Below are 23,043 nucleotides of genomic sequence, written 5' to 3'. Positions count from 1 at the left end.
AATGAACTTTGTATGATATTAAATCACCAAGTCAAGTGCTAGAAGTCACTTCTATAGACGTTTTACAAGAGCAGACTACAAAATCTCAGATGAAAGATGGGGCATAATAGACCTTCCTTAGACAGCAAACTGTTAAATAGTAGACTGTAACATCATTGAAAATGTTGTCATAACTGTTCTTGTGAACATTGAAAAGAACATAGTGTTTCTATATCATTTGCTTCCCTTGATAAGATATAAGGTTTGTGAACACAAGTAGAAGAAAAGGCCTTAAATTTGGTGAAATAAAAATATATATGTATGTATGAATGCATGTATATAGAACCACACACATATCCTTTACAGGTGTGCAGTCAGGGATTTTGTAAACTCTTGGAGGATGCCTGGTAGAATTATTGACACAAATGATGAGGAGAATGGATGACTTATTTTATTAAGGAAAATACATTTTGTGACTATACCAAATGCCAAAAAGTAAACGTCTTAAGTCTTTTGCTTGGTTACCTATCATCCTTTTTTCCACCAAGGTGTTCTGTATGGCTAGTTTCTTTAAAACTCACTTCCAGCTGGGGTAGCACTTGCAGCAGGAACCCCCAGAGTTTAGTCAAATACCTTTCAAGCTTTCTCTGTGGAGCAGATAAGAGTTATCTTTTACTCAGCCATAAAGAAGAATGAAATTGTGGCATTTACTGGTAAATGGACAGAACTAGAGATTATCCTGCTAAGTGAAATGAGCCAATCCTCCCCAAAAAAACAAAAGCCCAGATGTTCTCTCTGATATCCTGTAGGATATGTGGATGCTAACACAATGGGGGGACGGGGGGCTTGGGTTGCAGGGATGGAAGAATAGCAGTTCATTGGACTAGACAAAGGGGAATGGAGAGAAGGAAAGGGGGATGGGAATAGCAAAGACAGTAGACTGAATCAGACATAACTTTCCTGTGTTCATATACGAATGTATAACCAGTGTAACTCCGTGTCATGTACAACCAAATACACTCTGTACTGTCATGTATATCTAAAAAGAACATATTTTTATAAGTTAGAGGCAAAACAGACAAACAAAAAAAAGATATCTGTGCCATGTTTCCTACCTGTTCTTTAGCCTGTGGACCAAAAAAAAAACACCTGTCTTCCTGACTTTTCCTTATGGGCTGAAGGGAAGAAAGAAAAATTATCTGTGTATGTCATTGAGGGCCTGATTTGTTTGTTGGTGTTTGTTTTGTTTTTAACAAAGCCTAATTTAATGAAATCAACTGTAAGGTATTAGGGAATATAGTTTTATGGTATTAAAATAGAAATTTAAGGAAGAAAATGTAAGCAAAGCAATCTCATTTGAGAATTATCCCATCTCACATAGTTATAGTGAAGGGTAAAAAAAAATGGTGCAAATGAAAGTGGTTGACTCAGCCAGGAGCAGTGAGTTGTGTACCTGTAATTCCAGTAACTCCAGAGCCTGAGGCAGGAGGGTCACATGTTCCAGGCCAGCCTTGGCATCTTAGTGAGATTCTCAGCAATTTTGTGAGGCCATGTTTCAAAATAAAACGTAAAAAGGACTTGGGATGTATGTAGCTCTATGGTTAAGTGCCTTTGGGCTCAATCCTCAGTACCAAAAAAAAAATAAAAATTCAAAAAATTAAGTAGTCAACTCTATTCAGAGATTAAACAAATTGATGAATAACTATTATATAGTTAGCTAAATTTTTAAGTGTTTAGATGATGTTAGAACATGCATGTTTTCCTCAGACCATAATATCTCTTAATTTGCTTTTTATGGATATTTCCAGAATCAAAAGTCCCACCTTTCTGCTGCTCAAGTACCAATATTGGTAGATAAGTGTTAGCTTTATTCAAGGGTGGTCCTGAAGAAGATACAGGAGCTAGATTTTCAAAGTTCCTTCTCAGGCTCATTCCAGCAAAGGGTTTTTAAGGGGGGCTGGGGAAGAAGGCCATGAGGCTGCAGGCTAGATAGGGCCTTAAGGGCCTTAATCAGTGAGGGCCTGTGTCTTTTTCAGAACCTAACAATAGATTTCACCCTCATGGCTACTCCCTGAGGAAGGGTGGTTAAAAGGCCATCTAAAGAACCCATAGGGGGCTTCTATTCATCCAAAGGATTAGGGAGGAGTAGAAGGGCAGAAGGAAAGTAGGAGACCATTTCTAGGGAGCCTCTCTTACAGTGGCACTTGTTTGTAGTTTTAGCCAGTTCTAGTCTCAAACAGAAATGTAGGGAAACCGCATGTAGTTTATAAAAAATCTGACTTGAGTTGGGTGAGCTGGTGTACATCTGTAATCCCAAAAAGCATATCACAAGTTCAAGGCGAGCCTCAGCAACTTAGTAAGATGCTGTGTCAAAATGAAAAATAAAAAGGGCTGAAGACCTAGCTCAGTGGTAGAGCACCCCTGGGTTCAATCCCCAGTGCTAGGGGTGAGGAGTCATAGCTTTCCATCTTTTCTGCTTCTAAGACTTACACTAAGCCTCACTATCAGGCTGTTGTGTGGAAAGTTGAGTTTATCTGAGTCTGAAACTCAGTTCTGCCATTTACTGTATAACCTTTTTTTTTGTAAAGCATTGGACTCCCTTTATTCAAAGAACATCTGGAGAATTCATCTCTCTCTCTCTCTCTCTCTCTCTTTCTCTCTCTCTCTCTCTCACACACACACACACACACACACACACACGGGGGCATTTCTGTTGTAGTCAAAGGTGAGGGAACAGAGAGCTTAATGACACCAAAATACCTCAGTGGATCAACAAATTTGAAAATCACAGGTCTCTAGATTATATTTCCACTTATTTATCATGATAAATATTTAAGTAAGGCCATACGCTATCTAACTTCAGCCTTATAGTATATTTACTGTTCTCACAAAAACAACTACTTCCCCTTCCCTGCTTTTTTCCCATGAATTACCTTTAACCTATTATGTATGCCCCATTTTCCTGGGCCTGCTGAAATCTACTGCACCTTTCCAATCCAGATTAATTGCCACCCTTTTTATGAAGCTTTTCCCTAGAGAAGGTATAGTTCACATCAGAACCACCTATGGAACTTGTTCAAACCATATGCTTACTCTGAGAGTCTAATGTTTCCTCTTCTGAAGCCACTGCTAAAATGAGACCTGGTTTTGCTCTGGTATGGGATGGGGCAAAGAAGCCTAGCCATCAGAAAATGAAATTGCTCTTTATGCAGGGCTTCCATGGCATCTTGATTATGGATCTACTGGAACATCTTGCCTGGATGAGAAACCCTTGAGGACCAGGACTTTCCTTTTGTCTTATCTACATCACAGAGCAGTGCCCTGTGTGCATAATAGGCACTGAAGAATAGGTGGGTGACTAGTGAAAATAAATATCAGCACCCTAAGGCCAATATGTAAAGTACTTTACATATTTTAATTTGTTAATACTCACTTCAGTTAGCCACTCTCCAAAGATGAAGGAATTAAGATATTAAGAGGTTAAATAATTTGCTGTGCATGACAGAGTAAATGGCAGTGTCAGGATTCAGACCCTGGTTCTCTGGATCTGAAGCACAGTTTGTTTGTTTGTTTGTTTGTTTGTTTGTTTGTTTGTTTGTTTGTTTGTTTTTAACATCCCTATGTTGTAGACTAGTTGAAGACTATTAAAGATATATACTTATTATTATTTTGTGTGCGCGTGTGTGCATACACGCACTGCTGGGAATCAAACCCAGGGCCTTGCACATTCTTAGGTAATCGCTTTACCACTGAGTTTCAACCCCAAGCCCTATTTAATATTCTTTCACAAACTTATTAAGTGTCTGTGTGTGCAGGTCACTTATGCTATTTGTCTTCTGGTTGACTTATCTTCCTCTTCCTCCTGTGTGCTAATGTTGGTGCTGGTTGAAGAGAACAGTGATTATGGATCTTAGAGGCTGGTGGCAGCGTCAGTCATCATGCACATTGTAGAATATCACAGCCATCCTTTTTAATAAACTAGGCAGTTGTATGAAGAAATTGTTACTTAAAATTTTCTTATCTAAGAAACAAGAGATGTCTTTAGCCAGTATAAAGTACATTGAGTATGTTTTAGATGTTTAACCAACTTTGGAAACAGATTGCCCTGATCGTAATTCTGTATCTAAATAATGGGATTTTAACTACCCAAAGGAAGCTAGCTGAATCTAAGGTCCACTTCAGCTTAACTTTTAAATGGAGTTTTTATTTTTGATACACTGTAAATGTTAAAAAGTAATAAAGTTACATTTAGAATGATACCTGTAATCTTTGTATTCTATAATTTATGAATGGTAACATTTTGAGAAATTAAAATTTTTGAGAAGAGATTTGGCTTCAGACTTTTGTAGGGGCAGCAGTAGCTTGCATTCTTGTCAAAAGCTTGTTTATACTGCAGATAATATCAGTAGACACATTAAAACTCTACAGCCTTCCTGTCTGACATGTGGGGGGCGGGGGTTAAATCATAAAGAAACATTACTTGCTACATTGGCTAGCTCACATGCCAAAATTGTTCTTAGAGTACAAGTTTATTTTCTAGAAGCTCTGGAAGTTTTGTCCAATTAATTCTAACAACCCATGTATACAAAAAAAAATATGATTTGGTTCTTTTTGACTCCTGGACTTCTCTTGGTACTTATAAGTGAATGTGACTTACAATAAGTGAATGTGACTTTAAAAAAATGTAGTTTACCCTGAGGACTTCCATTTCTCACACAGAAATGAGCTAAAAAAGGCACAAGACTTTGGGTGGGAGGTGGGCAACAAAAGTAGTGTTTCAGGAAGAAGTGGTAGGCTTGCTAAAGAAATGAGGAAAGTAATTCAAATACTGTCACTGAGTTTTTCTTGTTTGTTTGTTGTGAGGGGGATACTGAGGGTTCAACCCAAGGGTGATTTACCACTGAGCTACATCCTCAGCCCTTTTAAATTTTTATTTTGAGACAGGGTCTTGTTTAGTTGCTTCCGCTGGTTTCCAGTTTGAAATCCTCCTGCCTCGCCCTCTTAAATTGGGATTGCAGGCATGTGCCAGAACACCCAACTGAGTTTCTACTTTGAAAAGCTAAAAAATTAAAAATAACTGGTAAGTGAAATTTAAATGACTGTTTAACAAATCTTTGAGACAGCCCAGAATTAAAAGGTATCCAGATACCTGGTCTTCTATCTTAAACAGGGAACTTTATCATAATGGTAACCATCCAGTTTCTTCTTGAGTCTTCATACATAAATGGGCAGAATAAGAGCCGCCACTGCAGGATTTGAGGGATCAAGCTTTCTTATATGGGTGTGGCATTGGGCAAAGCTGATCCTCAGTTTTATCAATTTTGAAATGAAGGCTTTGAATGAAAGTGGTGAAAGAGTAGTTTTCAGTTTTTCTGATTATTCCTTCCTTTTCTCCTGTGTACATGCTGAGAGTTACTGCTAACGTGGATCGATTTTATTGGTGGTAGAAGACAATGATATGTTGGAAAAGGGGGATATAAAAGTTGAAAAGCTGCCTGTTAACTCATTTCTAGGGTCCTTTAAGGTAATTGAAGGGTTAAAAAAATCTATGATTCTATATTTTAAGTAATTTTCATTGATTTTTATACCTACTTATTCAAATCAAAGGACTTCTAGTTCATTTCTAGTGTTTGCTTCTATGTTCTGAAAAAGTTGAAATAGATGATTTCCAGACCCTTTGTACTTCTAACTTCCTTTTTTATTTGTTCTTTTTAGATATACATGGCAGTAGAGTAGATTTTGACATATTATACATACATGTAGTATAACTTATTCTAATTAGGATCCTATTCTTGTGGTTGTGTATGATGTGGAGTTTCACTGGTGGTATATTCACATATGAACGTAGAAAAGTTATGTTCGATTATTTCTAACAACCTATGTATACAAAAAAATATGATTTGGTTGTTTTTGACTCTGTGTCTTCTCTTGGTACTTATAAGTGAATGTGACTTACAAAAATGTAGTTTAAAAGAAAAAGAATAATACATAGTGTTACCCTATAGTTTTCCTTCCTCCTTCCCAGGTTCTCTACCTCTCCTTGCTCACATTCAGTTATGTCTCTTAAAATTTCAAGTCTGTTACATAGTTGTGCGTTCACTGCAATATATCATGCATTGAGAATATTAAAATCACTTGCGTGTACAAATATGTAAATGCATAAAGAAGCAGGATAGCCTAGGGGTGTCATGGACTTAGTGAAAGCCTTCCTTTCTCAATGACTCATAATAGGGTCTTTTTCTCATTAAAATTCCTTCCCTTGGGAGAGGAAGTATTATGGTTATTAGCTAGTTGTTATTTTTTTTAATATAGACACCTCTTCTTGTTTCTTCCTTGCTGAGTTGTTTGTGTTAACAAAGAGTATAAAGTAGATTGCAGTCGTGACTTTAATATTTGATGGAAGGTAACTAATAGCCATAATCATTTTTTTTTCACCTTTACATCTCAAATCTGGAAACTATTCTTGAGGGTAAATAGCCTTCCCATTTATTAAACACTGGCTGACAAAAAGTATAAAATATTAATTATTTTTTTAAAAATCAAATGATGATTTTGAACAGCCAACAATAAAAAATAAAAAAAATTAAAAAAAATAAAAAAAAAAATCAAATGATGATGGCAAAAGGATGATTTTCAAGTTTCTAACTAGATTAGAAATACCGTCATTGTTTGGGTGATTGTCAAAGGTGGATAATGAGATACACAAAATGAAAATGAAAAGACAAAGGTAGCCGAGTGTACAACCTCTAGAGAGGCAGACATGGAAAAGGTGTCACTGAAGAAGGCAGAGAAATTGGAATAGTACCGTCAGAGGGAGACCTCCAGAGATTCTTGGAGAAGAGAATTTTTCAAAACTCAGTGTGTGGTAGCAGGTGAGAGTTCTAATGAAATGAAGGCAAAAAAGCGCCAGTGGCTTTTGCAGCAAGTTACCCCATAGCCTTGAGAACCCTAAAATATTTTCTCCCTTAAATTTCCCACCCCTGCATGCTTTTTCTCATTTTAATCAAACAGTATCGTGGCATTTCCCCTTTTTGACTGCCTTTCTTATCTTCATCTGTAACTGATCCTGGGTCATGCCTTAATATTTTCTTTTAAAAGGTGGGAACTACCCTTTCCTTCCAGTCTGATACTAGAGAGACACATTGTGTTGTAAGCCAGAGCTCAATATTCCTGCAACTCACTTCCAAAGAAACTTTGGACACATGTGAAGCATATTCATCTAGGTGTGAAAAAATGTGCCTTTCTGCTAGAAGGGATGAATTCAATTACAGTGCCTGACATGTAAACAGGGATTACTAGTACTTCTGAAAAATCCCCTTGTACTGTCTTCTTCTCACCATCCCATCCCTGTCAGTTTTAGGTCAGTCCCTCAGTGTGAAAACCATTTTTACTAAGTTTGATTTTGACTTGCTGGAACTGCACATCTGCTCTTTTTTTTGGGGGGGGGGAGTTATTGAACTCAGGCACTTGACCACTGAGCCACATCCCTAGCCCTATTTTGTATTTTATTAGAGACAGGGTCTTACTGAGTTGCTTAGCAGCTCATTAAGTTGTTGAGACTGGCTTTGAACTTGTGATCCTCCTGCCTCCACCTCCCGAGCCACTGGGATTACAGGCATGCACCACCATGCCCGGCTGCACACCTGCTTTTTTAGACAAGATATAGTCATTCCTCCTTACTCTTGGGCTTCATATCCTGGTCTTCAACTAACAAATTGAAAGTTTTGGATGGGGGTAGTAGCATTATGTCTGTACTAAACTTGTAGAAACTTTTTTTCATATCATTTTTCCTAAGCAATATTATTTACTTAGCATTTGCATTTTATTAGGCACTGTATGTAATCTAGAAATGATTTAAAGTGTTTAGGAGGGTTTATGTAGATTACATGTAAGTATTAAGTCATTTTATGTAATGGATTGAAACATCCACAGATTTTGGTGCATGAGGGCTTTCTGGAACTGATCTTTGTGAATAACAAGGAATGGCTATACTTCTGTACTTGATGTGTGTGTGTGTGTGTGTGTGTGTGTGTGTGTGTGTGTGAGAGAGAGAGAGAGAGAGAGAGAGAGAGAGAGAGAGAGAATTCCCACGTGCTGTACAGTAAGCTTGAATTTATAAATACATGGTGAAGTTTAAACCTTATTTTTAGCTAGCCTCTTCTGTCAATACTGACTTTAAATGCCTCAGTCCCCTTTGATTTCTACTAGTTATGTCATCAAAATTATCAAGATTTAACCTAATAATATAAATAGCATCTATTCAGCTTTTACTACTGAAATACAACTGCAGTCCCTTCCCCNTCTTTGTACAATCATTGTTACTACTTTAAGTTTAACTTTGTTTCCAGTCTCTCCCCCCTCCCCCCGGCCCCCCGCAATTAGAGGTTGAACTCAGGGGCACTTAACCACTAAGCTTTTTTATTTTTTATTTTGAGGCAGGATCTCACTGAATGTGGCCCAAGCTGGTCTTGAACTTGGGGTCCTCCTACCTCAGCCTTCCCAGTAACTAAGAGTACAAGTGTGCACCACTATAACTAGCCCAGACATACCACTCCTAAGGTAATAGAAGACAGATGGCTAGGACTCAGAATGTGAATTATTGAGGTAATATTAGTTTTGTATACATTTTAAAACATCAAACTAGTTTGTTGCTACTGGCTAAATATTTCTTTAAAATTTCCATTGCATGGAAATGGAAGGAGACCCTCATTGTTATACAAAATTACATATAAGAGGAAGTGAGGGGAAAGGGGAAAAAAAAACAAGGGGGAGAAATGAATTACATTAGATGGGGTAGAGAGAGAAGATGGGAGGGGAGGGGAGGGGGGATAGTAGAGGATAGGAAAGGCAACAGAATACATCAGACACTAGTATGGCAATATGTAAAACAGTGGATGTGTAACCGATGTGATTCTGCAATATGTATACGGGGTAAAAATGGGAGTTCATAACCCACTTGAATCAAATGTATGAAATATGATATGTCAAGAACTATGTAATGTTTTGAACAACCAATAATAAAAATTTAAAAATATATATATACACCTTAGCAGCATAAACCAACTTTTTTTTTTTTTTTTTTGGTACTGGGAATTGAACCCAGGGACACTTTACTGTTGAGCCACATCCCCAGCCCTTTTTTGTAATTTATTTAGTGACAGGGACTGACCTAGTTGCTTAGGGCCTCACTAAGTTACTGAGGCTGGCTTTGAACTTGCAAACCTCCTGCCTCAGCTTCCTGAGCCACTGGGATTACAGGGTGTGCACCACCAAGCCCTGTAGCTGTGGTATTTTCACCCTCTGTTCGTAACTGCATAGACAATTGACTGACTTCAGAGAACCAATAAAATTTGGAGTTTTGATTAAGCATTAGATAGAATTTGGAATGGCCACTAGATTATCTGCAGATGTTGCCCTTCTTGCTGAGGTTTTGAGGCATCTCCTGTCTCCTACTTTCGGGCCCCTTTCTTGACCTACACTATTAAGTAACTCCTTATTTAATCTACATTCTACAACTAACTGTGGTTATCATTTTTGAAAGATCATCTTTAATTGCTCAGAGTGACTTGGGGAAATTATATCTTGATGTTTGAGAAATGTGTTTTGTTCATACTGTTTCATAGCTGTGCATTCTGTGTGTATGTTTTTAACTAAATTTCTCCATCTACACTGAGGTAATGTTGTAACTATAAACCTATACTTTACTTTTAAGCTCTTCCTTCTGATAAACTTATCTATCTATATTGGGTCTAATTATAGCTCAGGGTTTAAGCCTGTGTTTATTCATCTGAATGAGCAAACTTGTCTGGCAACAAGAAGCTGCTGTTACCAAAGCTTCATTGTCATCTAAGCTGAATATATTCTGCTTATGCCTGGTTGCCAACTTCAGGAGAAGTAGGTAAGGAAGAAGAGCAGGCAGAAATGCTGTGTTCTGGTCACTTGCCCCATTGGTTTGCAGTGTATTTCAGCACATTGGAGTAAGTTAGGATAACTTTGATTTGATTTTATTCTTATCTGTTTCATATAAGAGAAATAAACAATTGAAATAAAATTGAACTCTGCTTCATTTCATCTCTAAATCTTTTTTCCCTTCGTCTTCTTCCTCCACACTACCCCTTGTTCTTTGTACAATCATTGTTACTACTTTAAGTTTAACTTTGTTTCCAGTCTCTCCCCCCTCCCCCCGGCCCCCCGCAATTAGAGGTTGAACTCAGGGGCACTTAACCACTAAGCTTTTTTATTTTTTATTTTGAGGCAGGATCTCACTAAATTGCTGAGGCTGGCCTTGAATTTGTGATCCTTTTGCCTCAGCCTCCCAAACCACTGGGAATATAGGCATGCACCACCATACCTGGATTCCGGTCCATTTCTTATAAGACTTTTGACATAGATATTTATTCATAATCCATATATTTATACAGTAAGGCAGTGAGGATCTGGGGATTTTTGTTTGTTTTTTTTAGTTTGTAGTGTTGAGGATCAAACCCCAGTATCTTACTCATACTAGGCAGATGCTCTTACCATGAGTTACATCTCCAGCCGTGGGTTTCCTTTTAATTTATATAGTAGGATCATACTGTACATAGGCTGTAACTTGCTTTTTTCACACAGCATTTTTTGTGAACTTTTTGAACACACTTTTTCTTTATATAAAAATTCAACATATATAAAGAACGTTTATATTATGTGTTATGATCAGATCAAGATAATTTGGCATATCTGTCATTTCAGACAATTGTCATTTCTTTTTGTAGGGACCATTCAGAATTCTCTTCTACTACTTCAAAATATTCAATTAATTGTTGTCAACTGTGGTTATTCTACTGTGCAATAGGACATTAAAAGTTATTTCTCCTGCCAATTGCAGTTCTTTAGCCATTAACCATTTTCTCTCCACTCCCTTCTTAGGTTCTGGTGACCACTATTCTATTCTCTACTTCAGTGAGATCAAGTTTTTAGCTTCCACATGTAAGCGAGAACTTGCAGTTTGTGTTTTTCTGTGCCTGACTTACTTCATTTAACATAATGTCCTTTATTCCCCATTTATATTACTGCAAATGACAAAATTTTACTATTTTTTTTATGAAGATAAACCCACATTCTTGTCCAAAGTGATTAAACATGCTCATCAGCAGTGTACAGGAGTTCTGTTTTCCCACAACTTCATTAATACTTGGTTTTGTTAGACATTTATTTTTGCCTGTATACTTTATAAAATGATATTATTAAGTTGGATTTTAAACCTCACTTCCCTGATTTTGATGAATTGAACATTTCATTCATGTTTCTTCTTTTTGGAAATGTCTATTCATTTCTAATGGATTACTAGTCTTTTTCTTATCATAAGAATTTATACATTCTGAACACAAAAATTGTTCAGTTTTGTGTGATCCAAGTATTGTTTCTCAGTTTTTTTAAAACATTCTAAATATTGTTTCTCAACCCTGTCACTATCTTCACTCAAATTCTAAAATTTTGACTTTTGCATTTAAGTGTCTAATCCATGTACAAGAAACAGATTTTTGTTTGTCTGTTGAAGCCAGAAATGCATTTCCTCTATTTTCCAAATAAAAAACTATTTTCCCAGCCCTATTAGATTTTCATATATATGTGTGGGAGAGTTTGAGGAATTTTTTTGAACTTCCAAACAAATATTAGAATCAATTTGCCCTTTTTCATTTTTTTAAAAATGGTTGGATTTTTTTTTTATTAACTGCTGTTAAGCTTTTTATTGGAATTGTAATGGATAATTTGGAGAAAATTAGCATCTATAGGACACTGAGTATTCCCCTTCGTCCAGGAACCTGATATCTCTCCTCTTATTTAAATATCTTGTGTTTATTTAAATAAGCTATATATTTTTCTCTATAAAGATTAACATATTTTCATGAAATTTAATCATAGGTTCTTTGTGTTTTTAATACTATTATTACTCATTTAAAAATATATTTTCCAGGGTCTGGTTGCGATTCGGTGGTAGAGCACTTGCCTAGCATGCGTGAGGCACTGGGTTCAATCCCTGATACCACATAAAAATAAATAAATAAATAAACAAATAAAATAAAGGTATTGTGTCCATTTACAACTAAAAAAAATTTTTTAAATATATATATTTTTTCCAATTTAGTTGGTGTATTGAAATGAAGTTGATATTTGGATATTGATCTTACATATAGCCACTTTATTGAAATCTTTTATGAAGTTTGGTAAACTATATTTTTATGTTGGAGATTTTTTTTCCTGCAAACATAAATATTGTAAATACTAACATTTTTGTTCTTTCATCCCAGTCCATATGAATTTCCTGTGTGTTTCATATTTCAATGACTGTGATAGCTAGTACAGTTCATATTAGAGGAGAAGATAGGAGGCATCATTGTCTTATTCCTCAGTGTAGAGTGAGCACTTTAAATATTTTACCATCATCAGAGGACATGCCTATAGGCACATGCCTATAAAATCTCAGTGATTTAGGAGGCTGAGGCAGGAGGATCTCAAGTTCAGGGCCAGCTTAGACAGTTTTAGTCATCTTTTTTGTTGCTGTGACCAAAAGACCTGAAAAGTACAATTAGAGGAGAAAAAGTTGATTCTGGGGCTCAAGGTTTCAGAGATCTCAGTCCATAGGCAGTTGGTTCCATTCCTTGGGGCACAAGGTGAGGCAGAGCATCATGGTGAAAGGGTGTAGCAGGGGAAAGCAGCTGGAAACATAACACCCAGGAAGCAGAGAGAGTTCTTCTCTACAAGAACAAAATATATACCCCCAAAGTCATGCCCTCAGGGACGCTGTACTCCAGCCACATCCTACCTGCCTACCTTTACCACCAAGTTAATTCGTATCAGGGGATTAATACACTGACAATAATTTCACCTATAAACCTTCTTGCATTATCTCACACATGAACTTTTGGTGGACACCTGATATCTAAACCATAAAAGAGACTCTGTCTCAAAATAAAAAATAAGGGCTGGGGATGTAGCTCAGTGGTAGAGTACCCCTGGGTTCAATTCCCAGTACCATCAAATTATAGTATTGACTGTAATAGTTGCTGTGAAGTTTTGGTACATGTTCTTTATCAGGCTAAATAAATTTGAAACTTTGTAAAGAGGATTTTAAAATTTTGCTTTTACTTTTTAAATCATGAATGGCTAATAAGAACTTTTGATCCACCAATGTTATCATTTTATTTTCTACTTTTATCTGTTAGTGAGATGAATTGCATTGATAAGTTTCTGTTATTAAACCATTCTTACATTTCTGAAATAATTTGAACTTAGTTGTGATAATTCTTTTGATATGCTGCTCAACAATGACATCATTTTTGTAGATACGAACTAATTTTAAACCGAGAGAGAAAAGAAGTTATGTATGTTTGTTGCAAATAAGGTCTTTTCAGAGTATCTTTATAAGGTGGTCCACTTTACTACAGGGTGTGAGAATCTCCAGATATTAATGTAGGTAGTAGCTGATGAAGAAGAAGGAACACTGGAAAATTAAATTAGTTGTTTTTTTAAGGTGCTGGGGACCAAACCCAGGGCCTTCTGCATGCTGGGCCAGTGCTATACCATTGAGCTATGCCTCCAATCCCTACAAAGTTACATTTTAATCTCATTTTGTCCTTCTCTTCACCTGAGAGAACTAATAAAATTACTTGATTCATGTGGGCCTTATCTTTCTCACTGAATTTCTTTGAGACTTAGAGACATGTTGGCAACTAGCCATGTGACTTCACTTGCTTTACTATTAACCTGTCATTACCAACAAACATTTATTTATTAGAAACTAAGGACAAAGCAAAGTCTATTCCTTAAGGAATTTCTATTCTGGGAGGGGCAGAGGTAATAGTTTATTTATGTCTTGAAACAAAATGATTTATCTTATCCTCTATAGTCTACACTGGTCATGATGTATGGGGAGAAGGTAGGGTGCCAAGGAGTCCTTAGGGTAGAGAAAAGAGAAGAACAAGTTCCCAATTGCATATGATCTCAATCTCCTGAAAGGTGGCCATGAATGTCTTCATGAACCTTCATGAACCAGTTATTAGCAAAGGCCTTAGACTTTGTTCTCCAGTGGCCTTTCTGGGTTGGAAATTTTGTCTCTTTGACCTCAGGACTGTGTCCCCCTTTTCAAAGACTTTACAAATAATTTCATGCTTAACCAGTTTGTGTTCCTACCTCTGGCCTATGGACCTTGGAATCTTTTGTTCTAACAGGCTTAAGGTTGTGAGTAATAGAACAGAATCTTCTTGGTTCTATTTAAGTAATACCAGCATATTTCACTTAGAGAAAATGATGATATTGACATTAATCATAACAGAGAATTAACCTATTAACTTTGTTTTTTATGGAATTTCTCAATTTATTGTTACCGTAAATAGATTTTTAAGTTTCTAGACAATGTAATTTCTAAGTGCATTTTATTTGTATCTTATTTCAGTGCTGGACCCAAAGGAGACAACATTTATGAGTGGAGGTCAACTATATTGGGACCCCCTGGATCTGTCTATGAAGGAGGGGTGTTCTTTCTTGACATTACCTTTTCACCAGACTATCCGTTTAAACCCCCAAAGGTCAGTATGAAGTGTTCATCCATTTTTAGCAATATGTATTGCTATATGTGTAAATATGTACTCTTAAACACTAGGAATATATGTTAGTATAGACAACTTCCTGAGACTAGTAGTATGTAAAAGGAAACAACATGAAAGCCCCAGCCCAACATAAAAAATTATAGACTACTCCCCTGTCCCATCTTTTAACTCAAATTTTATTGCTTTTTTCTCAGTCTTTCTCATTATCTTCTTTCTGTGGTACATGTTTTGTTTTAACCATTATTTTATTTATTTATTTTTATGTAGTGCTAAAGATCAAGCCCAGTGCCTCACATATATAAGGCAAGTGCTACCACTGAGCCACAACCCCAGTCTTGGTACGTGTTTTAATGTAACAGAAAACACCATGTTTTATGGGTAGAAATAGGGAAATGAAGTTGGGCCAAGGTCAACCCTAGAACCCAGAGATCCAACATATCCTGGAGCTGGAGTTAGAGTCGAGCTTAGAGGTCAGACTAAAAGTAGAAGCCTCATCAAGGCAGTTTATAGTACCTGTTGTGAAGCTTTGATGTGTCCCCAGTTCAGCTGTTCATGTGAAGTGTACATACATGTGCTAGAGCAGAAAATACAACCCATAGAGACTAAAAACTTTGCAGAGAGATATTTATGGGACTGGGGTTGTAGCTCAGTAGTAGAATGCATTTTTAGCATGTACAAGGCCTGGGTTCATTCATTCCCCTGCACGGGGGGTATGGGGTGGAGAATACATACATACACATGGGTGTGTGGGCACGCATACGCACACACACACACACAGCCTATACTAGCCGATTAGTAAAACTGATTAGTGAAAAAATGTTTGAGTCTCTGAAGAAAATACAAATAGTTCAATATAATCAGAATAGAAAAGCTTTCAGTTAAGATGAGATTATATACTTTAAGAAGTCTTGACATTCCTCTCTAATGCTGGTAAGTCAGTAATTAACTATTTTGAATATTATCTCCATTCACATTTTTTTCTCCATTCTGGCAGTGGAAAAAATCCAGAGGACACTTATTCTATATATTGGTTACTAAGAAAGAATTCTCATGTGTCCCTGACTTAACTGTTCAGTACAGAGGGAAATAAACTTTGAGTTGTAAGTTGGAGTAAATAATTATAAAACACAAGAATAATACCCTGCCTTCACCCTAACTTTCTGAACTTCCTTGAACCGTTTTTTCCCTCTGCTCTTTCTTTCTTCTTTCTGTGTGTTCATGTGCTTACAGTTTTTTTAATGCAAAATCAAGAAGTAGTAACTACAATTATCCTTACATATAAGATGAGGAAATCATAGCACAGAAAAACTAAGTAACTTGTCCTGCATTATGCAACAAGCAAATCATAGTGTCAGGATTGTGACTTGGAAAATGAGACCCCAAAAACCTTGATCTTTACTACATGATATAATATGTTTATCCTAGTTGACAGGGCTGATGGCACTTATGACCACTCAGAGCTTGCACTGGGGAGGTTTTCCATGACAAAGCTATAATGAATCTAATACTTATTTTCTCTCTTTACTGAATGGGAACCTAATATCTTCCCATTCTACTTTTGGCCAGCCCATAGGTCACCTGGAGTAACTGTTGCACTTCAGCTCTCTTTCTCTATCATCCTCTACAGTAAAGGATGTATAGAGTGAGGAAGAAGAGGGAGAACTTAGACCATACCAATGTGCTGCTATTCAAAAGCAGACTGTCTAAATGTGGGTCCAATTTTTCTCACAAAGAATAGAAATCTACTTCTGTAATTGAACTCTCCTGTTTCCATTTTTGTTCTGTCCAGACATCCAGGATAAAGTCTAACCCCAGCCCACACCATAGTCCCTGATACATATGAGGACAGATATCACATTCCTCTCATGCCCGTTTTTATTAGTAAACGTCTCCAGGACAGCTGTGTATAGTGGAACAGACGTGGTCACTGGAGTCAGAGTTCAGCAGATTCTTGGTTAGACATTCTAGAAACCCTTCTAAGTCTCATCTGAGTTTCTACACCTGTGGAAAGGGAACACCTAAGGAAAGCCAGGATGTTCCCCTTCCTAGAGGAGAAATGAATTGGCACAGCTGATGTCCAGCACAAGGCATGACTTGAAAAAACTCAAGAGTGCTAACAACTCCCCTTGGCTATTACTGTCTGTTCTTCTTAAAATGAGCATTTTAGAAGTGAATGAGGTATTCTAGACACAGTGTGATTAGCTCAAAGTTATAGACAGTATACTCCTAAAAATGTCTCCTTATGTTTACAAGAACCTCAGCTTCCCCCAGAGTATGTTAATTCTTTGCTTAAAATCCATCAGTGATTCCCAGCTTGCTAAATAAAAGCAATAAAATAAAATTAAAAACTATGAAACTACTTTGTCTACAGCATAACTTTCAAAGCCATCATCTGTCACTCTTTACTCAAATACTCTAAGCCTGCTCCTTCCACAAAGTTTTGCATTTGCTCTTCCTTCTTCCAGCATTCATATGCTCCCTACTGCTGAAAATTCACGACTCATTTCATTACTCCTTCAAGTCTCTTCTCCAGTGTCACCTTTAAGAGGGGCTTTTGCATGACAAATCCCAGCCTCCTTAGTTTTCCTGTGTTTCCCACCACTTCCATTATATTTGATCTTTTGCTGTAGCACTTGTTCCTTCTGATATTATGTATTTGTTTATTATGTTTCCTTTTCTCCAGTTAGCATATAAGCTCTGTGAGTTCAAGGACTCTGTCTATGTTGATATCCCTCCTATATCCCCATCATGTACAACAATGCTTAATTAAATCCGTAGGCATTCAGTAAAAAATTGTTGAATTACTTTAATCCATGTAGCTCTTCTATAAAGATAAATGTTGATTACCCGAGCTTTGTGGGTCAGAAAACAGACCAATGGAGATTAATTGGAACACAAACCACATAGAAAACAGTAACAGTAACTGGAATCCAAACTCAATTCTAAATTAGGCCTTTCACTCTCCATTGATAGAGAAGATTTAAATTGTGTGTGCTCCTAAGAGAAGGAACACTTATTCTTAGGTTTTATATTCAGTAGCAGTGCTGGAATCCAAACTCAATTCAAAATCAGGCCTTTCACTCTCCATTGATAGAGAAGATTTAAATTGTGTGTGCCCCTAAGAGAAGGAACACTTATTCTTAGGTTTTATATTCTGACTTTAATTAATCATATGAGATTATTTTCCAACCAAGTTTTTGGTAGAGAAAAAAGAGGTGATATATAAAGAAGAAAGAATGTTAGAAGACATCTTAAGTAACTTTCTCTTTTTCAGTTTTGCTAAGGGTCCTCTTTCAACTGACAACTTTTTCTCCAGTGTTTCTGATTTACAGAGGCTGAGGTATTGAATCTGTGTTGAATAGTAGATACTGATTTCTGGATTTTTCCAGCCCTAAGTTACTGGAGAAGTCATTTTATGTTTAACAGATTATTTTCACACTTATGTCAGAACAGACATTCTTAGTACCATGAATGGGCTAAAGTAAGGCATTTTGTATGTAATAATATTACTTTTGATCTGTGCTCCTTTTTGATAAATCCTTAAAAAGTCATGCTATCCTTTAATGTATAAAATTCAAAACAAAAATGATGATTAAAAGTAGACCAAACTGTGTCATCATCTTCATGCTTTTAAAATAGTACACATCATCCTGTATATATGTGTAACCACCACCCAAAATTGAATTTTGTGTTTTCAAGACAAAGAATATCAGCTTTATTTGGTATAAATCAAATTCAGTATTTCTATCATCTAATAGGAAATCAGCCATTTGTTTGACAGAAAGCTGTTATATTTGTTAAGGATTCCTCTCTCCTTAGCTTTCTATAGTCTTGTGCACTTCACTAGTTTTAGAGGGCTCTTGTCTCCTCTGAAATGTTTATTGCCCAAGACAACTTAATCTGTTCAAGTTGGATCAACTCAGCCACCTATACTTTTTGTTATTTAAGTTCTGGTAGAGGTCACGTATACTCAGCTTCTCCTATATATCTACTCACATATCCCTATATGAGTTCTTCTATAAAGGCAGGGACTTCAAACAAGTACTTTATTGTGCCCCTCCGTCCTCTGAGAATTTCTTTCTCTGTGGAATGTGACCTCACTCCAAATTATTACTGTTTATTTATGACAGTATTATTACTGTCAGCATGGAAAAGCCTAAATTCCTTTGCTAAGGATGTTCTTCAGGGATTTAGAACATATATGAACAAAAGAGTCTAGGGTGGGATATTCAGCTGTTTTGGAAAATGAGACACTTGTTTGCAGTCAAGCCCAGGTAAAGATGGCAGCTCACTTATCAAAGAGAAATGACTGTTCCAAGGAAAGAGCTACGTAAGTGATACTCTTGTCTTCAGTATCCCAAATACCAATGAGAAGTGATTGAACAGAAAACAGTGAAAGACTATGAATGTCAGAAAGTTTAAGAACAGTGAGGTGTTGTTGACCCAAATAGCCTTGTAAAGATAAAAACCTTCTGCAAGACTGAGCCAAAAAAAAACCCTCAAATCAGGCTCTTTCCCAAGTTATAAGAAAAGGCCCCTGAAGGAACCAGATCAAGACTTGGAATAGGCACCCTTTGTTGATTGTCTATAAATTTAAAGACAAATCAAAATTTTTTATTGTCACCTTGAAAAATGGGATGGGGAAATAATATTCTACATGTAAAAAAATTATAATGTTCTCCACTTTGTTTGAATGTATATATACTTGCTTAGATATCTATACCTGATGTTATTTTGTTTAATCCTGGATGGAGAGTGGGCAGGTCTGATTTCATTTTAAGACTATTTGCAGAATTTCAATTCCTTTTCAATAGGTAATCAAGATGCCTTGATTTTTTTTTTTTTCCTGCTTTGATTTTTCCCCCTCTTAGAGTTGGAGCTAGATCTCTTGTTAAGGTAGCACCCCTTTTTAAAAAAAAAGTTTAATGTTATGATAATTTTATTATTTATTTTTTAAAGTTTCATTTAATTTTAGTTTTTTCCCTATCTTATTTTTAATTTTTTTAATTGATTTTTTAAAAATAAATGACAGTGGAGTGCATTACAATTCTTATTACACATATACAACACAGTTTTTCAAATCTCTGGTTGTATATAAAGTATGTTCACACCAATTCGTGTCTTCATACTTGTACTTGGTACCATCCTTTTGTAGACTTGCTCAGGCTGGTCCAAGGATAGTGAGGAAGAGAGAAAGGAATGTTCTCAGTTCCTAGTTGGCCAAGATCAGAGTCTGTATGTAATCATGGCTTCTCATTGAAATAGAGAAAAGACCAAATGGGCTTTTGCACGGGTATTGTGCTAGTCTTGCCTTGTAAAAAATTAAGGAGAAACAAAGTCAAAAGGTAAAAATGATAAACAAAATGGATCTATGATTCATACAGATACAGACATTGTAAGCCATCAGGTAGGTATGTTTCTGTTATGGTACTAGTATGTTAGCAGAACCCTGCCAAAATTTCTTATAGGTTGGTTGCCTTATAAAATATCTAGTTTTAAGGCTAATTTGTAAAGTAAAGGTTGTTTGAGCCCCTATTACTTTCTAGACATTTGATATGTAAAAATAAACAAGATATAGTCCCAGGAGCATGGAGATATGAACAATAATTAGGAGTTAATATAGTAGTTCAGGCCAGAAAAGAAGTAAGGCTAAGCTGTGAGGGTAAAAATAAGGGCAATAATACGTGAATTCTTTTTAGATTCCTATATTAAATAAATACGTATTTATTTATTATTTATATATCACTCCAAATACTAAACACACAGAAGTGAACAAGAGTTTGCCCCTTCTTGTATAGAGTTTACATTCAAAACACAATACAACAGGATACTCTCAACTTTGACACAATGAAATTTTGATAATTATGTGTTATAGAGGACTATCCTTTGCAGTGTAGAATACATAGCAGAGTCCCTGGCTTTGACTCCACTAGATACCGGTTGCAGTCTCCCCTTCCCTCTTGTGACCCAAGTATATCTAGACACTGTCACATATCATCCATATCAGTCCATATAGCAACTGATTTGAGACATGTATGAGGATTTTCTGATCTAAATTACAAGATGGGGTCATGTTAACCTATGAGGAACTTGAAGGATCTGAGTGAGATATTATTTATAGGTCTGGAGTTCAAGTGAGTAATTTGAGTTAGTAGATACAGATATGAGTTAAGACCTTAGAATAAGTTTCCTCAGAGAAGTTTACAATTTTTAATCGAAAATGAGTTCTTGAATCTTTAAATCCCAGAATCGTGTTTCCCAGAGGATAAAAGTAATCATTGAAAAGACTAAAAAGTGTCATTTTTTTTCATTATGTTCTCAGAATTTGGAAATTGAAAAGTTATTTTTCATATAAAGTATTTAGAGCTAGAAAGCTTACACAATAATACCTCACAAATTATCATGTTCTTCTTATGCAAAGAAAACAAACTTACTTATTGTTAATTAATCATGAAAGCATGAACAATGAAACCAAATAATCCCTTCAAATACCTAAATCAGGCCTAAAATAGGCCTGTAAGGCCTGTAAGTAAAGTGAACTTCTTCAGGGGCAAACTAAAATGACTTCTTTCAAGCTCTCCTTGAACCTTCTGACTTTACAAGAAACTAAAATTTATAGATATTAAGTAATGTAATAGATCTAATAACTAATAGGTACTTAGTTCAGGATTAGAATGCCTGGCCTCCTGATTTGCTACCCAGCAACCCCTCTTTTCACATCCGACTAAGCTGTGAGATGGTCTTGCTAACCACATAGTAACTCAGTTTATTGCCAGCAGCTATGCTTTAGATTACCCCTTGCTTCTTCTTCTGTAGAGAAATAAAACAAGTCTGTTTTGCCCCTGTTCTTATGAAGTTTTTTATTTTGGTATGTATGTACCAAATTATAAGTTGTATCCATACAGTATATTGTATGTTTATGTTTTCCCCTATATTTTTCCACTGATTTATTTAAAACTATAGATTATATAAAACACTAGTTTGTGCAACAAGGAAATAATACATGAAGCAATATGTTTAGTTTAAGTTATTTTGAGTTATTTTCATCTACAATTTTTCTCTCAACCTTCCTTTCTTTCTTAAAAACATCCTTTTTTAATTATTTACTTTTAAGATCAGACTATTTCGTTTTTAAAAATAGTTTTAAATAAGTAATATATGTATGCAAAAAGTTCAATAGCACAAAAGGTACAATAAAATTAAGCCTTTTTCCCCATTTGCTCAGCATTCCCATTGCCTTCCCATACAGTGTTTCCCTACATTTTCATGCTTGCCATAGTGAAGATTGTCCCATATATGTAAATCCTCATTGTGATGTCATTATACTTCATTGAATGTACCATAATTTTAACATTTATCCTATGGTAAACATAGATTATTTCTAGTCTTTCCCATCCTTTATAATGTTTCACTGAGTATAAATACTGTTTTGTTTTTTTTTTTGTTTTTGTTTTTTTGTGGACTTGAGCAAAAACTGTGTAGGATAACTTCCTAGAATAGGAATTGCTAGACTGCTCTCCAAAATATTATACCAAATTATACTCCCAACTTAGAGACCCTGGCTTTTCTCTATATCCTTATCAATGCTATGTTGCATAAATATTTGACCTTTACTAATCCAATAGAGAGGAATAGAAGTGTAATTATAATTGCATGTCTCTTATTGAAAAGAAATCTTTGCATAATGGTGCATGCCTATGATCCTACCAGCTCAGAAGGCTGAGGGAGGAGAATTGCAAGTTTAAGGCCAGCCTCAGCAACTTAGCAGGCACTAAGTAACTGAGATCCTTTCTCAAAATAAAAAATAAACCTTATTATTGAGACCAGTGTTCTAGGCCCCTTTTTACACTCTACAAACTTGTAACTTAAATGACACTAAACTCTTTGGGACTTGGTATTTTCATCATAGAAGAGAAGGTTTAATAATCTCTAAGACTGCTTTCATCTTCAACTGTTAGTGATTTGCCACTGCCCTGCCTAAAACTTTGTAGTGGCTTCCTGTTGCACATAGAATAAAACCCAAACTTCTTTCCTTGGCTACAGGGCCTACATGATCTTTCCATGTGCCTCACCACAGTACAGCTATCCTAGGCCTCCTTTTTGTTCTTTAGAACCTTTGGATTTGCTGACCCATTTGCCTTGAATATGTTTAATCTAGTTCTTTTTTTTTTAATTTTTTATTGTTGGCTGTTCAAAACATTACATAGTTCTTGATATACCATATTTCACACTTTGATTCAAGTGGGTTATGAGCTCCCATTTTTACCCCATATACAGATTGCAGAATTACATCAGTTACACATCCATTGATTTACATATTGCCATACTAGTGTCTGTTGTGTTCTGCTGCCTTTCCTATCCTCTACTATCCCCCCTCCCCTCCCATCCCCTCCCCTCTTCTCTCTCTGCCCCCTCTACTGGCATTCATTTGTCCCCCTTGTATTATTTTTCCCTTTCCCCTCACTTCCTCTTGTAT

General features: G+C 36.1%; 1 protein-coding gene across 2 annotated transcripts in view; it reads left to right on the top strand.

Annotated features, from left to right (window-relative positions):
* Nucleotides 1-23,043, top strand: part of LOC125613717 (ubiquitin-conjugating enzyme E2 E2) — a 242,182-nt gene that overhangs the window by 204,515 nt on the left and 14,624 nt on the right. For both annotated transcript variants that reach the window (XM_048794901.1, XM_048794902.1), the window contains exon 3: nt 14,414-14,546. In XM_048794901.1, the coding sequence (XP_048650858.1) occupies nt 14,414-14,546 (133 nt within the window). The remainder of the gene's footprint in view (nt 1-14,413; nt 14,547-23,043) is intronic.

The sequence above is a fragment of the Marmota marmota genome, unplaced genomic scaffold (genome assembly GCF_001458135.2).
Source record: "Marmota marmota marmota unplaced genomic scaffold, marMar, whole genome shotgun sequence".
Classification (NCBI taxonomy): Eukaryota; Metazoa; Chordata; class Mammalia; order Rodentia; family Sciuridae; genus Marmota; species Marmota marmota.
Note: the sequence above shows the minus strand (reverse complement) of the source record. Positions and strands in the feature narration are given on the sequence as shown.